Here is a 17,314-nt window from a genome sequence, read left to right as displayed (position 1 = left end):
AGATAGATAGATAGATAAACAATTTCTAGATAGATAGATAGATAGATAGATAGATAGATAGATAGATAGATAGATAGATAGATAGATAGATAGATAGATAGATAGATCAACAGACAGACAGACAGACAGATTGATTATCCATTACGGCCTGAAAAAAAGAAAAAGAGTGCTGAAGAGTGTTGAAGGTGAAGTTTATTGACAGCAGCTCAGTGTAACTACTGTGCGGATGTCAGAAAAATAAATATCACTTTAATCTTTCATACATTCATCTCATAACTTCATAATTGACCCACAAGCACAGCCAAAACCACAAGTACAACTCTGAATACACTTAGCGGCCAATCGCTGCAGGAGTTCAATAAATACACCTCGAACCTGAAGGTTCTGTACCATAACATTGCTGCTTGTGGTTTTGCCCTGTTTCCATTCACTTACAACAAACAGTAAGTATAGGTTATGAGCTTATATTTAATTTATCATATATGTACTCTCTCCCTTATTCTCTTTGTCGTTACAAATATAAACAATCTGAGTGCAGTAGCTTCATATAGTATGGGGGATATCAACATGGTCATACACGTGCACATGCAAACGCACACGCACAGTCAAACAGTCACTTCTTTCATGATTGGAGGTTTAGATCAGTCAAATCGGTTGAAATATTTAATAAAAAAACAAATGGTACAATCTGCACTTGTTAGAATATGTTTACCACATGACTGAAGTGACTGTGAAGGAATACATAAGGCTGGTTGTATTAACTCATAGGGCAGCGCTCTCTATTGGCTCGAGCTCTCTGTAGTCACAAATAAATACATTTTCCTGCATTCTTTTCTTTCCCACCCTTATTCCAGGAGACAGGGAGTCCCAAAGTCTGCAGCCAACACAGCAGTGGGGGTTTTGGGAGTAAGGTTTGAGATATGATTATGATTAGGGTTCGGGTTATGTTACTTGAACTTAGAACTATACAGACATATTTGTGCAAAACCAAGATAAAGAACATAATTTCTGTGTCATGTGATATTAAATCCTTGTAGAAATACCTGTGGGCAAAAATAATGAAATTTTCCCGCCCTTCAGGTGATGTCTAATCAGAACTGTATGCATGTGGCAGTCAGCCTCAAGCAGAAATGAGCTCATGTACATTTACTTCAGAAAAGCCTCATATATATAAAAACACACACATATATATATAGCATTTTCTAGTTTGATTCTCTTTGACTTCTATCATTAAACAAAAGGTTAATATTTGAAAAATTATGAAAGATATGCAGACAGCAACATCCCACAATACAACAACACAAATGAGACTAAAAGGAGACATCAAGCTGAGGAACAAACAGCAATGATCATGACTGATCATGATCATAAACAAAACAAACCCACAATTTCATATATGATCTGCAGGAGCAAATAACCTTCAGTATGTGGCTTCAATCAGCATCAACAGAGGTGCTGCAGTGCATTACAAATTAGATTGTATGCAAGGCACTCTTAAAAGTCATTTTTGTAATTTGCTTTTCATTGAATTTGGCACCTAAAAAAAATAAGAAAATCTGAGCAAGACAGTTTGTCTTGTGAAAATCAAATATAATCTTTGTGTTTGTTTACAATACAATTAAGGATCATGTATTAGTGTGTAGTATCTAATGCCAAAGGCATTTGAGGTAAGAACTAGAAACTAAACTTTATTTCATAATTTAATGCGAAAAACACACACATATACACACACGTGCACGCGCACACACACACACACACACACACACACACACACACACACACACACACACACACACACACACACACATACATATGTTCATACATACACACACACATACAAATACATATATACAGTACATACTGTGTATATGTATATAGTTGTATATAACTCTGGAAAAAGAGACCACTCCAATTTTTTCTTAGATTCGCATCTCTACATGTATGGCACCCATTTGTTGAATTCCATCACAGGAATGCCTCATTGTACTTAACGAGGTACTGAATAGGTGATCACCTGAACCAAATCTTATTTAACAAGGAACAGTATAAAAGCCACCGCTGGATCATCACTATCTTCTTGCCAAATGACCAACTGGATGGTAAAACAGTGCTGCTAGTGCTGTACCTAAAATGTAATCCAAATTGAGCATGGCAAAAGAGTTGACAAAAAAATTTTGATTGAGGAAAAGAAGGGTTTAATTCTGGCTTTACTGATGGAGAGATAGAGTGAATGTCAGGTTACTTCCAGGCAGCAGGCAGTGGGAACAACAAAGCTACAGACTGGCAGAGAGTGCAAACAACTCTCCACTGACTGTGATGACCGCCAACTGATTTCATCAACGTCACTCAACAACTGTAGGATGACATCAAGTGACCTATACAAAAGGAATGGCAACTGGCAGCTGGGGTGAAGTACATAGCTCGGACGGTTCGAAATAAGCTGCTAGGGCAGGGCTGAAGTTGTGAATGCTAGAAAAATGCCAGCGGAGCCAGACTGAGGTTGTCAAAAGACTTCTAGGGTTGGACTTTAAAGGACTAGTGTAAGGTCATCTTCTCTGATCTGAGTCCAATTTTCAGCTTTCCCCAACACCTGGTCATTTTATTGCTAGACGAAGATCTGGACAGGGCCTACAAGCCACAGAGTCTCGCGCCCACTGTGAGATTTAGTGGGGGAGGATCTGGGCTGTGCTTCAGCAAGGCTGGAATCAGATTTGTCTTTGTGAAGGACTCATGAATCAAGCCATGAACAATGTTATCCTGGAAGAAGATTGCTTCCTTCTGCACTTACATTGTTCCCCAACTCTGAGAACAATGGTCCATGTCACACAGGCAGGTCAATCAAGGTGTGGATGGATGACCACCAAATAAAGACCCTGCCATGGCCAGCCCAATCTCCAGACATGGACCCCATTGGAAACCTTTGGAATGTGATCAAGAGGAAGATGGATGGTCACAAGCCATGAAATAAAGGCAGGATGTGGCATAATGTCACCCAACAGCAATATGAAAGATGATGGAGAGCATGCCACACATGAAAGCTGTGATGGAAAATCAAGGTTATTCCACCAAATATTGATTTTGATCATTTAGCTGTGGTCTCTTTTTTTCCAGAGCTGTGTAGTTTTCAATTTGGGTCCAAAAAGGAAATCTCAGAAAATAAGTGATACTGGAAAAGCCTTCAAGACTCAAATATTTGTTTGTTTACATCAAATATTTGTTTGTATACATCTTGTCTTGTCTTGTAAACAAACAAATATTCATGGAAAGGTTTTTTCACAGTGCAGCTTCTTAGGTGGTGCATAAAGGAAAATTCAATGAAAAGTACAATTACAACACGACTTCAAACTGCAGAGGGTTAATTTTCACTGAACTCACCCTCAAACTCTTACTCTAACTATCTCACCACTAACCTTTGACACCTGGCATTCACAGCATGTGGATCCAGCTGTTAATTGTTGTTAAAGGGTTTAAAGTGTTTTCACAGTCATACTGTGAATTTGTTGTGCAATGATTTGACTGCAGATGGGCTGGAGGTGAGATCCAGATCCAGATGAGAACCCTGTCTCCTATAATTTACATTTATATACTATATAACTAAAACATAGTAGCAAATACATTTCTTATAAAACAAAATTGCTCCCAGATGATATTTGAATATAACATATCGGTACCACTCAAACATATGTTTCCTAATTTCTTTGCTAAACAAAATCTGTTTTGGGAGAAGTACAACATTATATCTGAACACCTCACATTTTCTTTAAAGCTCTCCAATGTTAACCACCTAACCTACACATTCTGTCTGTGCATTGCAATTACGGCAAGAAAGACTATTTCAAATATCTTGTATAGCCAATTGGTCGGCTAGCATTAGCAACTGTGCTGCCTTTCTCCCGATATCAATGTTGTCCTTTTTAAAATGGCGTGGACGTTGGTTTGTGACATTGAAATCAGCTACAATCAGAGTATGTTTACTTTGAGTAACAGACTGAAAAGATTATGCTATTATTAATTGATTTATTTAGGCATGTAGACTAAGGATCATTTGAATACGGTCCATGGATGCTATCATGATTTGCTTTGATCACACAGAAATAACCTAGAGTATTGAGTGCATGTAAACATAGTGACTGAAATTAAAAATGGGCACTTCCTGTATAGTATGGATCATGGATCAGGAGGCTCTGAGGATTTTCAGAATATTCCACGAGTACCAGAAGAGATTCTGTAGTGGTTTGATGAAACTATAAGTCTAAAATGTGTTGTCTGTTCTTTCTTTTTTTGTTGTTGTTTAGGGTTCAGATCTCCAGGAAAGGCTAGAAGTCCCCAAGGAGGTTCTAGGAGGAGGAGATTCCTTTGGAAGTTTTAAGGGTCACTGAAAAGGTTGTAATGGTCAAAGTGGAGGATGTACAGGTTTGTCTAAGACATTCTATGGTTTTAGATTAGGTGCTGGTGGTCCCGAGGGAGTCTGAAAAGTCTTTGTCCATACAAATGATCACTATCAGGGCATTGTTACCTCCTACTTTGGTACAACCCTGACAATGAGCATGGCAATTACATTGGGAACAATTGTGTTGTCGAGGAAATGTAATTCATAGGATTACAGGGTTTCTGCATGCAGGGTTGATGTTAACTGCTAGTAGACTGTCAGCCAACAAGCTAGCTATCCTTGATTTGTGAAACTCATGGAGATCTAAAAAGCTTTCCTTTGGTGTACATTATTATAGTACATTGTTTAATTGTATTATTTGAAGAATATTATTAGATAAAGGGTATATTAGATATTCACGGACATTGGAAAGGTTGTTGGAGAAGCAAGAATATGTAAGAGTAATTGTGGTTCATAAATAAATCAGCAATGTGAGAAATAGTTGTTTGTGTGCTTATTCAGTTCATCAACTGCTTGAAACAGTTCTGACTGACAACTCCAACAACTCAAAGTGTGTATTATCGGAGCAATGGGGTTTCAGGGCAATGGGTATAGGATAGTGGGCTGTCGGACAAATGGCCTTTCGCTTCAATGGGATGTTTTTTGGATTATTGGTTTGTCAAAAAAATGAGCTGTCTGACCTACTGCAGGGCACGTACCAGACCTCCATGAGTTCTGTGGGACGAAGGTTTGCATCAATAGGCCGGCTAACAGTCAACAAGGTTATGAAAAGGCCAAAAGCAGCTAGCAGACTGTCGGGCTAACAGGAAACAACACTGTCAACAGACAAGTTAATGTCACATGGCCATTGTGTTGTCAAACTCATGAAGGTTATACAAACAGGTTGACAATTGAAGCTTGATGTAAAAATGTAACCAAGTTCATCTCTGGAAAATGAGTAAATCTTGAGTAAAATGTGATCTCTTCGGTTCATAAATATCTGGACTTTTGTGCTTCTGCTGACCTCCGTGAGATTGCTGAGACAGAGCTACCTGGCTAACAGCCTAACATGCTGGTGGGCTGAAAGAGCGGTAGGCTAATAGGCTCACTTGCTATTGACGTAGAGGTTAGCTGCTAGCAGACATCAGGTAAACAAGCCATCAATCTCCAGAGCCAACAGCTAGACAAAACACTTTTGTGCTAATAACACAGCTGGCTAGAGGGTTAGCGCTGTGCTAATGAAGTTATTAGGACATGATGCCAAACACAGGGTTGTGTCGACAGATGGTGGGGCCAATCTCATCATAGTCCTTCTTAGAGTGACACACCTGGAAAAATTCCGGCTGGAAAGACAAAGGTTCATCAATAACTACAACAACAAACATCATAATCAACCACAAGCATTAATGACAAACAAACAATGGCCGTTACAGAACATAAAGACACAAAGAACAGCTTATTTCAGGGAAAGGGTATAGTGAGCCCTGTGCATAAAACTATCAATGGAGTAGTAAAAAGTGTGGTAGTATCAATGTGTAGTTGTGTGTGTCAGGTTACCGTGGATGCCAGCATGGAGCCTCCAAACCAGACTGCATAGCGCTGCATGTGGTGTGTGACAACCTGAACCTCCATAGGCTTTGGCTGTGTGAGTATGCATGCACACACACAAACACAGATGTAACAAAAAGTTAACAGTGAAGGTATAATCTCACAATTCCATGATGCCCTCTTTGCACAGCCCCCCCTCTCTCATTCTCCGTCTGTGTCTTTCTCTCCCTGTCTTACCTTAATGCGTCCTCCGCTCAGCTCTTCACTAATTTTCAATCTGGCGTCCACAGCCCTTTTCAAGTCTCTCTGCAGCCGCCGCCCAAAATCTCTGAACATGGTGGATCCTCCAGACAGGACAACATTCTGATGCACAGACACACATATAGAACATATAACATATATACCATATATATAACATAAGTTATATGTCTTTATGTTACTCTTTATGTCTTTGTTTACTTGCTTACTGAGGGCACAGCCTACCTTGTAAAGGGGTCTTCTGACATCGATTGGACAGCTCTGAATGACTTCATCAACAACATCAGAGATTGGCTGCATGAAGTCTGGGTTAGCAAACTGGAACACAGAAGACTTTATATAAACATATTCACATTGACATGACCTATGACCTCATCTTTCGGCTAAAAGCATTTCCCAAAAATAATTTTTAGCTGTTTCTTGAATTTTACTTTTTGTAAAATGATCAGTAACATTTCCATAACCCTTTTCATAATTGTTGACTAAACCTTAATGGAAACTAGACAGGTGCAGTTCCTTCCTGTCTACCTCAGGGTGGAAGAAAATTTCAGGGCCCAGGAAGCGCTCGTAGCCAACGTCGATGTGGAAGGCGTTCTTACTGATGGCGTTGACTCCGCGGTACTGTTTGATCCATTTCCCCGGGTCTGAGTCGTACTTTGCAAACTCCTTCACAATATCTGGACAGATGTAACAGTACCGCTCCTACACACATACATACACAAAGAAATACAGGGTCATATTTTCATGTTAGGAGATGGAGACATTTGTCAGTCTCCAAGGTAGTGGTGGGCTTGTCCAAAAAAATCATATCACGATCTTTGTAACACATATTCACAATCCACAATCTAAATTGCGATCTCTCTTGAAATGCACTAATGTGAGCACTGACAGAAATAAGCCTATGGACTTATCTATTTGCACCATTTAGAACACAATCTTGCATTAAAGACAGATGTTTGCAAAATGGTCATTAAAACCTGTGCTAAACTTTATTTTAAATATTAAACAATGTTGTTAACTGCAACCAATAGATAACACAACCATTAAATAACACAGACTTTTCATAAACTCAGAAGTCAAGTAGTAATACCTGTAGTAGTAAAAAGTAAACTAAAGGAGCGTAGTAAAATGTAAAGCGGTGATATAATTTGGCCAATCAGCACAACCATCTAGTAGACAATCGCTCTGTTGGTTTGTGAACTAAGCCTGGATCCACAATTATTACTGACATTGTAGTTTTATGTTGCGTTGCGAAACATTTAGTAGAAGGACATAAAAGATTGCGACATGTACAATTCGCTTGAAAAGTAGATTGTGGGCATCTTCAAGAACACTCATGAAATAAAGTTGCCAATCACTAGTCCAAGCACTGCTCTGGAGGAGGAGCAAAGATAGAAGAGTAAAGGGGTAGAGGAGGAGGAATGTGGTACCTTGACAGCCTTGGCGGTCTCCAGGGACTGTTCTGGAGGAATGCCCACCTCTCGGTCTCGCAGCAGCTGCTGGATAAAGAAGGTGATGTCCCGCCCTGCGATAGGGATGTGCTTGATGCAGCTGCCGATCACGTAGCCCTCTGCCTAGTGACGGACAGGGACACTGGCCAATTAGAGAGCAGATTTGCACAAAACTAATTCATCGTCAATGTAGTTTATCTCTCCGTCTACTGGTCTGTCTACCTTTCTGCTGCCTGTGTTTCTATCTACCTATTTGTACATCTGTCTTTCTCTCCATTTGTTTCTTTGGCCATATATTTGTCTGTCTGCCTCACCACAGGGATGGCATGGGTGACTCCATCTCCACTGTCGATGACGATGCCAGTCAGCGTTCTCTCACCAACCTGTCGAGATGTCCAGGACGCGGCCAACGCCAACACGGCCTAAGACAGAAAGAGACAGAGAGAGAGACTCTAGACACGGTACTGTATTGTAAAGTTTCATCATGGTGCTTGTCTCTCTGTCTTGCTGTCTCACCTGTACTGCAATGTAGAGTCCAGGTATGTTGAAGGTCTCAAACATGATCTCTGCCAAGTACTCTCTGTTCTCTGGAGTGTTGAGAGGAGGTTCTGTCTGCACGTACAAATGCACCCACCCACACACATACACTGAATAGTTGTTCATGATTGGCTGGCAGTGAAACTCACCACCGTGTTCTGCTCCATAATCCTACTGGTAATTTGAGTGAAGTTTAAAAAAATGAATGATCAATAAAACATCTCGGTGGAAATGAAAGAATTCTGATGCATCCAAATATTCCCTCAATAACTGTAATCAAAGTCGATTGTGTGTTATGGCCAAAGATTTACACCAGTTTTTCCTACAGTATTGTACCATTAGGAAGCTGTGGTCTTCAGGTTCAGCTCTAAGGTATTTGAAGATGACCTGCTCCATAAACTTTTCCATCAGATCCCAGTCCTCCACCATCCCATGCCGGATAGGCCACTGCACACACACACACACACACACACACACACACACAGACACACAGAATGCCTTGAAAGAAATATCATTTTATCAATACAATACAATAACCTTGTGTCCCTCTGCCTCCTCTACCTCTTTTCTTCCTCCCCCCCTTACCTTGGTTGCATAGTTGGGTTTGTCTATGGCTTCATCTCCAATGTAGAAGTCCAGGTCATCCACACCTCGTACCAGCCTCCTCTGAGCCTGATCTCCCACACTGGCTGACTCCTTGATCGCAATGCCTGTTTCACATTCACAAAATATAAACAACACACATTTTGGACCACTTGAGTCAGAGATTCCTCATGTCATTGTGTAAAAGTCTGAGGTCAAAAGTCCCAGTGGCTCTTCTGTGGGTTAAACGCTCACTCACAGACATTGTATCTGAAACCAATACATGTCATCACTTGTGTTTTAATACATACACACCGTAAAAATCTACATCTTACCTGATTATTACTCTAAAATCTGGCTGTCTGTCCAACAAAGATCAGATTGCAATCAAGTATGAAAAATGATCTAGAATCCAATGTGATCTGATTGTATTTGTTTCCTGATCATGACTCCTTCGTACCTCCAGGCTATGGTCAAGCCCTACACCCCCGCCCAACCACTTCGCTCTGCTGCCTCCAGGTAGCTGGCTGCCCCGCGGCTCAGCGGCCCCTGCGTCTGATCGACACGTTCACGGCTTTTCACTGCTCTGGCACCTCAGTGGTGGAATGATCTCCCGACTGATGTTAGGACAGCCGAGTCGCTGCCCATCTTTCGCTGCAGGCTGAAAACCCATCTCTTCAGTAGACACTACCCGGATCCGCCCTCTTAGGACATCACCTATTTTGTCCTAGCTCGTGCTTTTCTGATGCACTAATTTGTCTTCTAAATTTGTCTTTCTCATTTGTCTAGGTACCTTACTTATTGCACTTCTACTCTAGCACTAGATATGCTCTTAGCTGTTGGTTTTTGGAAGGAAATGGACTTACGATTTCTTGTGAACTGAAGTTCTTTTGCCTACCTATGTTGAACGCACTTATAGGAAGTCGCTTTGGATAAAAGCGTCTGCTAAATGACCGTAATGTAATGTAATGTAATGTAATGTAATGACTGTCAGCTCTAGACACTTCCTGAAACAAACTGACTTTTTTTGACTGTGCAGACTCATTAACAGATAAAATTACACAATAAAAATGTTTTGCAGTGAGTATATATAGTGTGTGTGTGTGTGTGTGTGTGTGTGTGTGTGTGTCTGTGTGTCTGTGCTTGCGCATCTGCATGTGTATGTGTGTGTGTGTGTGATCCTTACAGGACGGGATGATGAACTGTGGTTCTGTGTTTCCTGCATAGCCGATCTTGGTGTATCTGCGGTCAGACAGCAAACAGGAGGTTAGTGTGTAAAGGGTTCTCAAAGTCTGAGTTTGGGCCTGAAACTGATACTACCATTGATATACAGTGTGTACAGTATATTGTGCTCCTGCATTTATTATATCAAAACAAACAAGCTAATAATAATAATAATAATAATAGTGATTATGCACATGCCTGTGTTGTTGGTAGTGAAGTATAACTTATTTGGCCCTTCTATCCAAACACACTATAGAGCTTCCAGCTGGATGCCATTTGTCCTCACATGATGGAGTCAACTGGAGGATTGTTTTGGGATAAATTCCCTCTAGCATCAATACAACGTGTTGAGTTTGAAAGAGATTATGTTGTAAATATAGAATTGACTCAGCACTGATGCTTTCTGTGATAGGCTGAATCAATTGTAACTTGTAGGCTGTAGTGCAGGTCTTTAAAGAGATGTTACAGTTTACATGTTCCACTTCTGCCAGCTGCCCTACATTCAGACCAGAATACACTCCTGCAATTATACACACATATATATATATAGTGTATATATCTTGTAACCAATTAAACAGAAATAAAGTAAAAAAAAAAAAAAAAGGAATAACAATGAAAAGCAGACTATGTGGACATGCTTTATTAAAGCAATGTAAAAAAAAAAAATAGCTTTTATAATTCTAGGAACACTTTATTATTATTTACTTTTTATTTGGTGTTTAATGTTCTGCAGTCAGAATGAGGAGAACATGTTTTTAGAGGGCAATATTTTTTTAAATAAATATACAAATTAACTGACTTCAGCGTTCAATAAAACGGCAGTGTATACGGTGTGTGTGCGTGTGCGTGTGCGCGCGCGCGCGTGCTTGTATGTGTATGTTCTCACCCGGTCCCGCAGTCTATCACACAGGGAGGAAGCTGCAGGGACATGTTGGGGTTCTGCTCCGGCCCAGTGAGGCTCTGCGCGGTTGTCGTGTTCAGTTCGGGCCGTCACAGATGTCCTGTTGACACGGAGAGGCGGACGACATTTAAAGTCCACACTGACCCGTCCTGTCTCAGTCTCGGTCTGACAGACAGAGGGAGCTCTTCCGGGGTCGAAGGGAAAGATGGCAAAAAATAGAAACACATCTGACAAGGTCCCCGGTAACCGGAGAGAGAGGGGGGAGGGGAGGGAGAGAGAGAGAGAGAGAGAGAGAGAGAGAGAGAGAGAGAGAGAGAGAGAGAGTGTGTGTGTGTGAGGGAGAGACAGAGAGAGAGAGGGGAGCTTAGCCACCTAGTGGTCCTTACATTAACAACAACAACAACATAAAAAAATAGAAATAAGACCAAATAAGACTTCCTTTAATGTCATATGCAGTCACACACAGCTCAACACATGTGAAATGTATCCTCTGCACTTAATGCCCATCATGCCTGATGCCCATGAGCATTGGACGGCGACTGTGCGGCGCCAGGGGACCAACTCCCCATTATGAGTCAGTGTCCTGTCCTCCTGTCAGGTCAAGGGACACTTTAACATGTGAGTATAGATAACGTCCAATAGGGGGCAGCAAAAACAATCAAGAAAACCCCTCCGACTATATACGAAACTACCGCACTGATACTGTTACTTCTGCTGGATAAAGAAATACTTACTACTGCTACTACTATTACTACTTTATGGATAGAGACTGACGGGAAATCCCCAAGTTACAGCGTGTGTGTGTCTGAGTGTCTGACTGATGTGTCGCTTAATTTGTCTTTGCTTTTCACACTTTCCGGTCTCGCCGCTGTGTTTTGTCACAGCAGGAAGAATTGTTCTCCTCTTCACGGCTCTATAACGTCATGTTTCCTTTTCTCTCCACTATTCACAGACATCCGGATAAGATGGCGCAGCTGCACGTTTCCTTCTCCACACAGCAGCTTCAATTGCTTTGGATTGATTGATTGATTGACCGATTGATCAGCTGAGAGGAGAGGTAAGATGAACTGTAAAGATGTATTGTATGTATAAGTGTTTAGACCGAGAGCATTGCGTGTTTTAGGTGAAAAAAAATCTCAATGACTTTAGAACTCTTTTAAAACAATGAGCAGAAGTTCTAAACGAAGAATAAAATAAAAATAATGAATATTTAATTACTGATTTTTTTCTTCAAATAACTAAAATGAACTAAAGTAGGCTTACTCAATAAATAATAGGCTAAACAGCAAATTATTTATTCGATCAGTTTTGATGCTCCCTGTGAAAGCGACGCTAAAGTGGGAGTGATGGCTGATGATGCCATCATTGCCGCCTACGACAGCCGCAACATCGTTCAGGATTTCCTCTGCTACAAGCTGCTGAGGAAAGGTGTGGCCTGGAAATTCAACACGCAGCAAAGTCACACCGAGCAACGGAACGACCCTCCGCCAGCATCCTCATCACGGAGGTGTGTGTCGCGCATAGGAGTCACTCTGCCCCCTGCTGGACAGGAATGCGATCCCCAGCAAGGTAATGACGTCAGCTGATACATGACTCCACCCACCTGTCATGAAGTTTTACTCATCAAATCTTTCTCCCTCACCTCCTCTCCTCATTTCCTCTCCTCTTTATGTAAAATCATTATGATATCAAAAAAATGATGTCACTGTGTCGCCTGGTTTTATATTACCAACATCTTAATCCCTCCTTTGATACATCTACATCATGTGATTGTCCTTGTGAACGCTCCTTATGCTATGATGTAACCCTGCCTTCTTTACCACTTCAATTGCTATGATGTCACATTTGTCTCCTCCCTTTTCTCCGATCTTAGACTCTGGATTAGATTCCCAGTTGGCTACGCACCGTCACTCCTCCCATCACCGGATTGGTGACAGCAGTTTTCGGCTGCAGGACACCTTGCGATGTGCAGGTGATGAGCTGGAGCGTCGTCACCATGGCGACCTGTCTAAGCAGACGACGGTGCTACTGATGCGTTGGAATGGCTCCGCCCACTGTGCCCTGGTGGCAGCAAAGGCAGACCTTTTCGGTGATGGAGTGGTGAACTGGGGACGGATTGTGACTTTGCTGGAGCTGGGTGGGGCCCTGTGCGCTCAGCTGGCTAACACAGATGACGCGTGGCAGGTAGATGACATCGCAGGCTGGATGGTTGACAGTCTGGATTCTCCACACCTACAAGGATGGATAGAAGGCAGCGGAGGATGGGTAAGTGTGTGGAAAGATGTCTTTTCTCTTTTAATTTCTTTCTCTCCTTTTACTATGTTTGAACTCTTACCAGAGGGAAACATCTGCATGATTCATGATAAAGTGTAGTCTGTTTTAATATAGATATGCCCAAATATTGTTTATGTGAGTCTGAATCAATGGCTCACTGATGACTGTAGACACTAAAAAGAACTGGTTGGTATTTCTACACCACTGTAAATTACATGCACAGTGCATGCAAGAGGAACTTACTTCTTACTGATCCAATATGTTGAGAAGCTGCTGCTCTCTTTTGCTGCAGTAATCAGGTAGAAGCTCTGTTAGCCCCTGGTGGCACCGACCAGACCTGGTTCAAGCCTGACCAGAGACATAATTCAGGTTGGGTCCTTGAGTTTCGGATATTCAGGCATTAAGAAAACAAGTGTGGATAATATCTAAAATACAAAATGTCATCAGATAAAAACGTTCTTTTTACATTCTCTACTGTTGCTGTGGTTTCCTTAATTCTTGGTTTGTATGTGTGTGTTTGGTGTGTGGTATTACCTAGAAATCTCCTTCGACTTACTCAGTGTGGTCGAGTTTTCGCCTGCAGGGTTCAAATTGACTGACAGACTTATTCTCTAGATGCCTATCCAACACACAAACACGCGCGCGCACACGCACACACACACACACACACGCAGTGCTACCACACGGAGACTTGAGCGGTGTGTGTGTATGCGCGTATGTCTGTGGTGAGACGAGCTGCTTCTCAGAATTCAATAGCTTCCACATCGAGTGTGTTGTTTGACTTTCTTTTCAATCATGTAGATTTAAAGTGAAAGCGCTTCAACCATCTTGGCTTAGATACAAGTGATAAATAAAATAGAATGGTGTGACACCTCTGATATCTAGTCCCCTTACAGCACTGATGAAGGTATGATTCAGGAACCAGCTCCACACATCTAAAGAGCTTCTCCTCTATTGTTTGGTCTGTTTGGCTTATTCACACACAGACACATTAAGATCAACACCTACAATCTTATCACTAACATCATCATAACTTATTTAATAACCCCTATAATCTTTGCAATGACCAGTGGAATTAAAAACACACAAAGCATCACTCCACTAACTTAACATTGCTCTCCCTATCTTTCTCATATTTCCCAGGATGCCTTTGTGGAATTATACAGCCCTTCCAGTGCTTCTGGATTCTGGTCTGTGAGGACAACGTTGGGACTAGCTGTGCTGCTGGGAGCAGCTGGGATCATCCTGGGAGCCCTGTTCACCCAGAACTATAAGCTGCCTGTCTTATACAGATGGACTTGACTTGATGTTGATAACATTGGACATATTGCGCTGTGAGATTAAATAGAAACTGAGGACAGCACCCTCTTCCTCACCCCTCCACCTTTAAATTTTTACTTACCCATGTACAAGAGCAAATCCAAGAAAAGGACTTCTAGATAACACTGCGGTAGAAAAATGGAAATACAGTTTATAGCAGAGATAGAAACTTCAGAACCTTGAATTTTGACGGTTCCATGCAATGCTCCAGGCAAAGAATCTGGGTGAAATATTGCCAGAATATGACCTTTCCTTAGCAAGGCAAGATGCTGAAACCCTTATCTGCCATGTTCTCTTCTCTGGCTTGAGCTCCTTTGCTCTTGTTGCTCTTGTTGAAAAACACTGCAGCAAGAGTTCTGACTAAAACTTATAGATTTGATCACATCACGCCAGTTCTTGGCTTCCTGTCAGTGCCAGGGCTGATTTTAAGATCTTACTTCTTACCTATAAGATAATACATGGCCTAACTCCAGTGTATCTTTCTCACCTTATTGCCCCTTACGTTCCTGCGCAAACCTTGAGATGTCAGCAGGCAGGCCTACTTGCTATCTTATAAAGGTCCACACACACTTTTGGAAATAGAGCATTTTTGTACTGCAGCAAAGGAGTCCTCCTTTGCTGCTTAATTCTGCAGTATTCTCTTAACTTTTGAGATGTGGTTGAGTCCCTTAAATTGTTGATTAAACACACCAACATTCTGGAAATCTCATCTAGGTGTTGAATTAATGATGCTTTTATTTGTGAAATACATTTGAGATTATTTATTATAAACAGAAGGGAAGATATGAAAGAAAGAAAAGGAGAATATGAATTGGGACTTAGGAAATGTGATACATATGTGGCTAAAATGCATAAGGAGACAAAGAAACGTCAGTGATGAAGGTGCTTGGTTTGAGTCAGGCTTGACCCAGATCCTTGCTCACACATCACCTCATTTCTGTTCATTTACATTGTAATAAAAATGTTTACATACAGTATGACACTTTTGTTAAAGAACATCAAATCAAATGAATAATGCACAAAAACAATAAAACAACAATGAGTCAAGTCATATAAACGAAAGAAAACCAAAAGAAATGGTCAAACATTAAGATTGTGAATAATTACTTAGTTACATTTTTTTTTTTGCATTTTAGAATTGCTTTGTCATTGAGCAGGATAATCCAGTTTGGATGAGGAACTTAAATCAAACTGTGGGGTCAGCATGTAACCAAGGGCAACCTTGAAGTCCATCAAAAGTGCAACAAATTCATTTTTAATCCAGTGTGATGTTCTGATACATTTTGATCTAGATTTTCACTTTGCAGCTGTGTTTGTGTGCTGAATGTAAGTGATAAATTCAGGCTGTAATCAAAGACCCCTCACAAGGTCTCCAGCTCTTCACAACTGCTCTACCTCCTCCTCAGTTTCATCTGTGTGAGCTGCAGGGACGGCGCACAGGACTGAGACGTCGTCCAGCTAAGGGACGAGACAACAAAGATTAGACTAGGTCTCCTTCATACCATGAGTGTCCTAACAGTTCAACAATAATTTTGTCTGATTCACACTTTTAATTTGGTCTTTAATGAGTGAATCTCTTACCTCTATGGTCTCTAGGGGGTCCTTTGATATTGTGATCCACTTCGGGATTCTCCTAGATTACATTCAACAAAGAACAGAAACGTTAACAAAGTGAAATTGGCCATGAAATAAAATGTGTGCATGCAGAACATTAATGAAAGTTCTCCAACCTGCAGGTCACTTGGACTGGACTTGATGATTCTTGAACAGTAAAGTGTGCAGCACAATGTCTGCTTAGAAAACGCTCTACTGTGAGTCGTTTTGTTTTAGAATTTGGTGGACTCAACCCAAATAGCTGGGCATTATACCTAGTGTTGTGACTGTTAACACTGTTAGACCACTAACGCAATGCTTGCTTTTTTGATTAGACAAAAATATAACATCAGTGGTTCTGGTTGCAGTGGCTATGACACATATTCATGTCACTCCAACAAACCACAGTGGTTCTCTTGTGGTTGCCACGGGACTCTAATGACCTGAACATCACGGCACAAGGACCAAGTGTGAACGACTCCCAGGGTAAACGCTGCTTATTGCCTGCTGCTGACTCATGACTAAGCAAAAAGTCCAGGTACCTTGAAGTACAACATGTTCGTACTGGAATACAGACATTAAAGAGATGATTGTTGATATTTTACCTCTTATACAGACAGAAGAGAAGTATCAGCGGAATGCTCAGGAGCAGGAACACTGCAATCGGCGTCACTGCATACATGAGCATCGTTGATTTTGATGTAGCTACAGATAGACACACAGAAATGTTAGATTACTAATCTGTCACTGATACCATTGTTGTTCACAAAGAAGTCAACTGCAATGTTGTCCATGATTCTCAAAGTACTGCGTTTCACTGTTAACTATGACATCATCTCCCACTACTGTAATTTATACTATTTACAGTATACAATGATTTGTTGATGCCGAAGAAAAGCACCCTATGAACCCTGAACAATGTTTCTGCCAAAGCGACTGGAGGAAAACACAAGACGCTGTTTCAGGGACTTTTCTGCCCTAACAAGAAGGATTTGCTTAATTTGCTGTCGAACTTTTTCCAAACCTGTGCACTGCTGATGCAACATACTGTCAGAAATAAAGTGTTCATACAAAACAATTCCTTCTAGCTTTTGTTCAGTCAATTGACGGATGTGAGAAGGTTAATGGGTATAATTGACCTGCAACAGAACTAGCTGCACAGTAATAAACCCCACCGTGGTTACCGTCAGTGATAGTGTTGTCCTGTCCTGCATCGTCCAACTCCATGTTCCAGTTGTAATCAGCTGCTGGGTTCAC

At 41.2% G+C, this 17,314-nt stretch overlaps 2 protein-coding genes across 3 annotated transcripts; one reads left to right on the top strand and one right to left on the bottom strand.

Annotated features, from left to right (window-relative positions):
- Positions 1–191: 191 nt before the first annotated feature.
- actr3b (actin related protein 3B) lies at positions 192–11,200 on the bottom strand. Its single transcript, XM_076158014.1, has 12 exons — positions 10,856–11,200; positions 9,932–9,987; positions 8,749–8,873; positions 8,500–8,610; positions 8,143–8,238; positions 7,941–8,048; positions 7,606–7,749; positions 6,704–6,877; positions 6,401–6,493; positions 6,155–6,280; positions 5,927–6,010; positions 192–5,712 (listed from the first exon to the last, which is right to left on the bottom strand). The coding sequence occupies exons 1-12, from the start codon at positions 10,897–10,899 to the stop codon at positions 5,617–5,619; spliced, it is 1,257 nt and encodes a 418-aa protein (XP_076014129.1). The 5' UTR covers positions 10,900–11,200; the 3' UTR covers positions 192–5,616.
- Positions 11,201–11,545: 345 nt separating this feature from the next.
- On the top strand, positions 11,546–16,942 carry LOC143006751 (apoptosis regulator Bcl-2-like). Of its 2 annotated transcripts, XM_076158020.1 has the most exons (5): positions 11,546–11,667; positions 11,823–11,927; positions 12,177–12,439; positions 12,744–13,135; positions 14,288–16,942. In XM_076158020.1, the coding sequence occupies exons 3-5, from the start codon at positions 12,217–12,219 to the stop codon at positions 14,444–14,446; spliced, it is 774 nt and encodes a 257-aa protein (XP_076014135.1). In that variant the 5' UTR covers positions 11,546–11,667; positions 11,823–11,927; positions 12,177–12,216; the 3' UTR covers positions 14,447–16,942. The 2 variants fall into 2 exon arrangements, with proteins under 2 accessions (XP_076014135.1, XP_076014136.1); XM_076158021.1 differs by having other exon boundaries at positions 11,546–11,927; positions 12,198–12,439.
- The last annotated feature ends 372 nt before the right edge of the window (positions 16,943–17,314 follow it).

The sequence above is a fragment of the Genypterus blacodes genome, unplaced genomic scaffold (assembly GCF_046128005.1).
Source record: "Genypterus blacodes isolate CSIRO-AG114 ecotype Tasmania unplaced genomic scaffold, CSIRO-AGI_Gbla_v1 ptg000076l_1, whole genome shotgun sequence".
In the NCBI taxonomy this organism is placed as follows: Eukaryota; Metazoa; Chordata; class Actinopteri; order Ophidiiformes; family Ophidiidae; genus Genypterus; species Genypterus blacodes.
The sequence above is the reverse complement of the archived record's forward strand: the minus strand, read 5'-3'. Positions and strand labels throughout refer to the sequence as shown.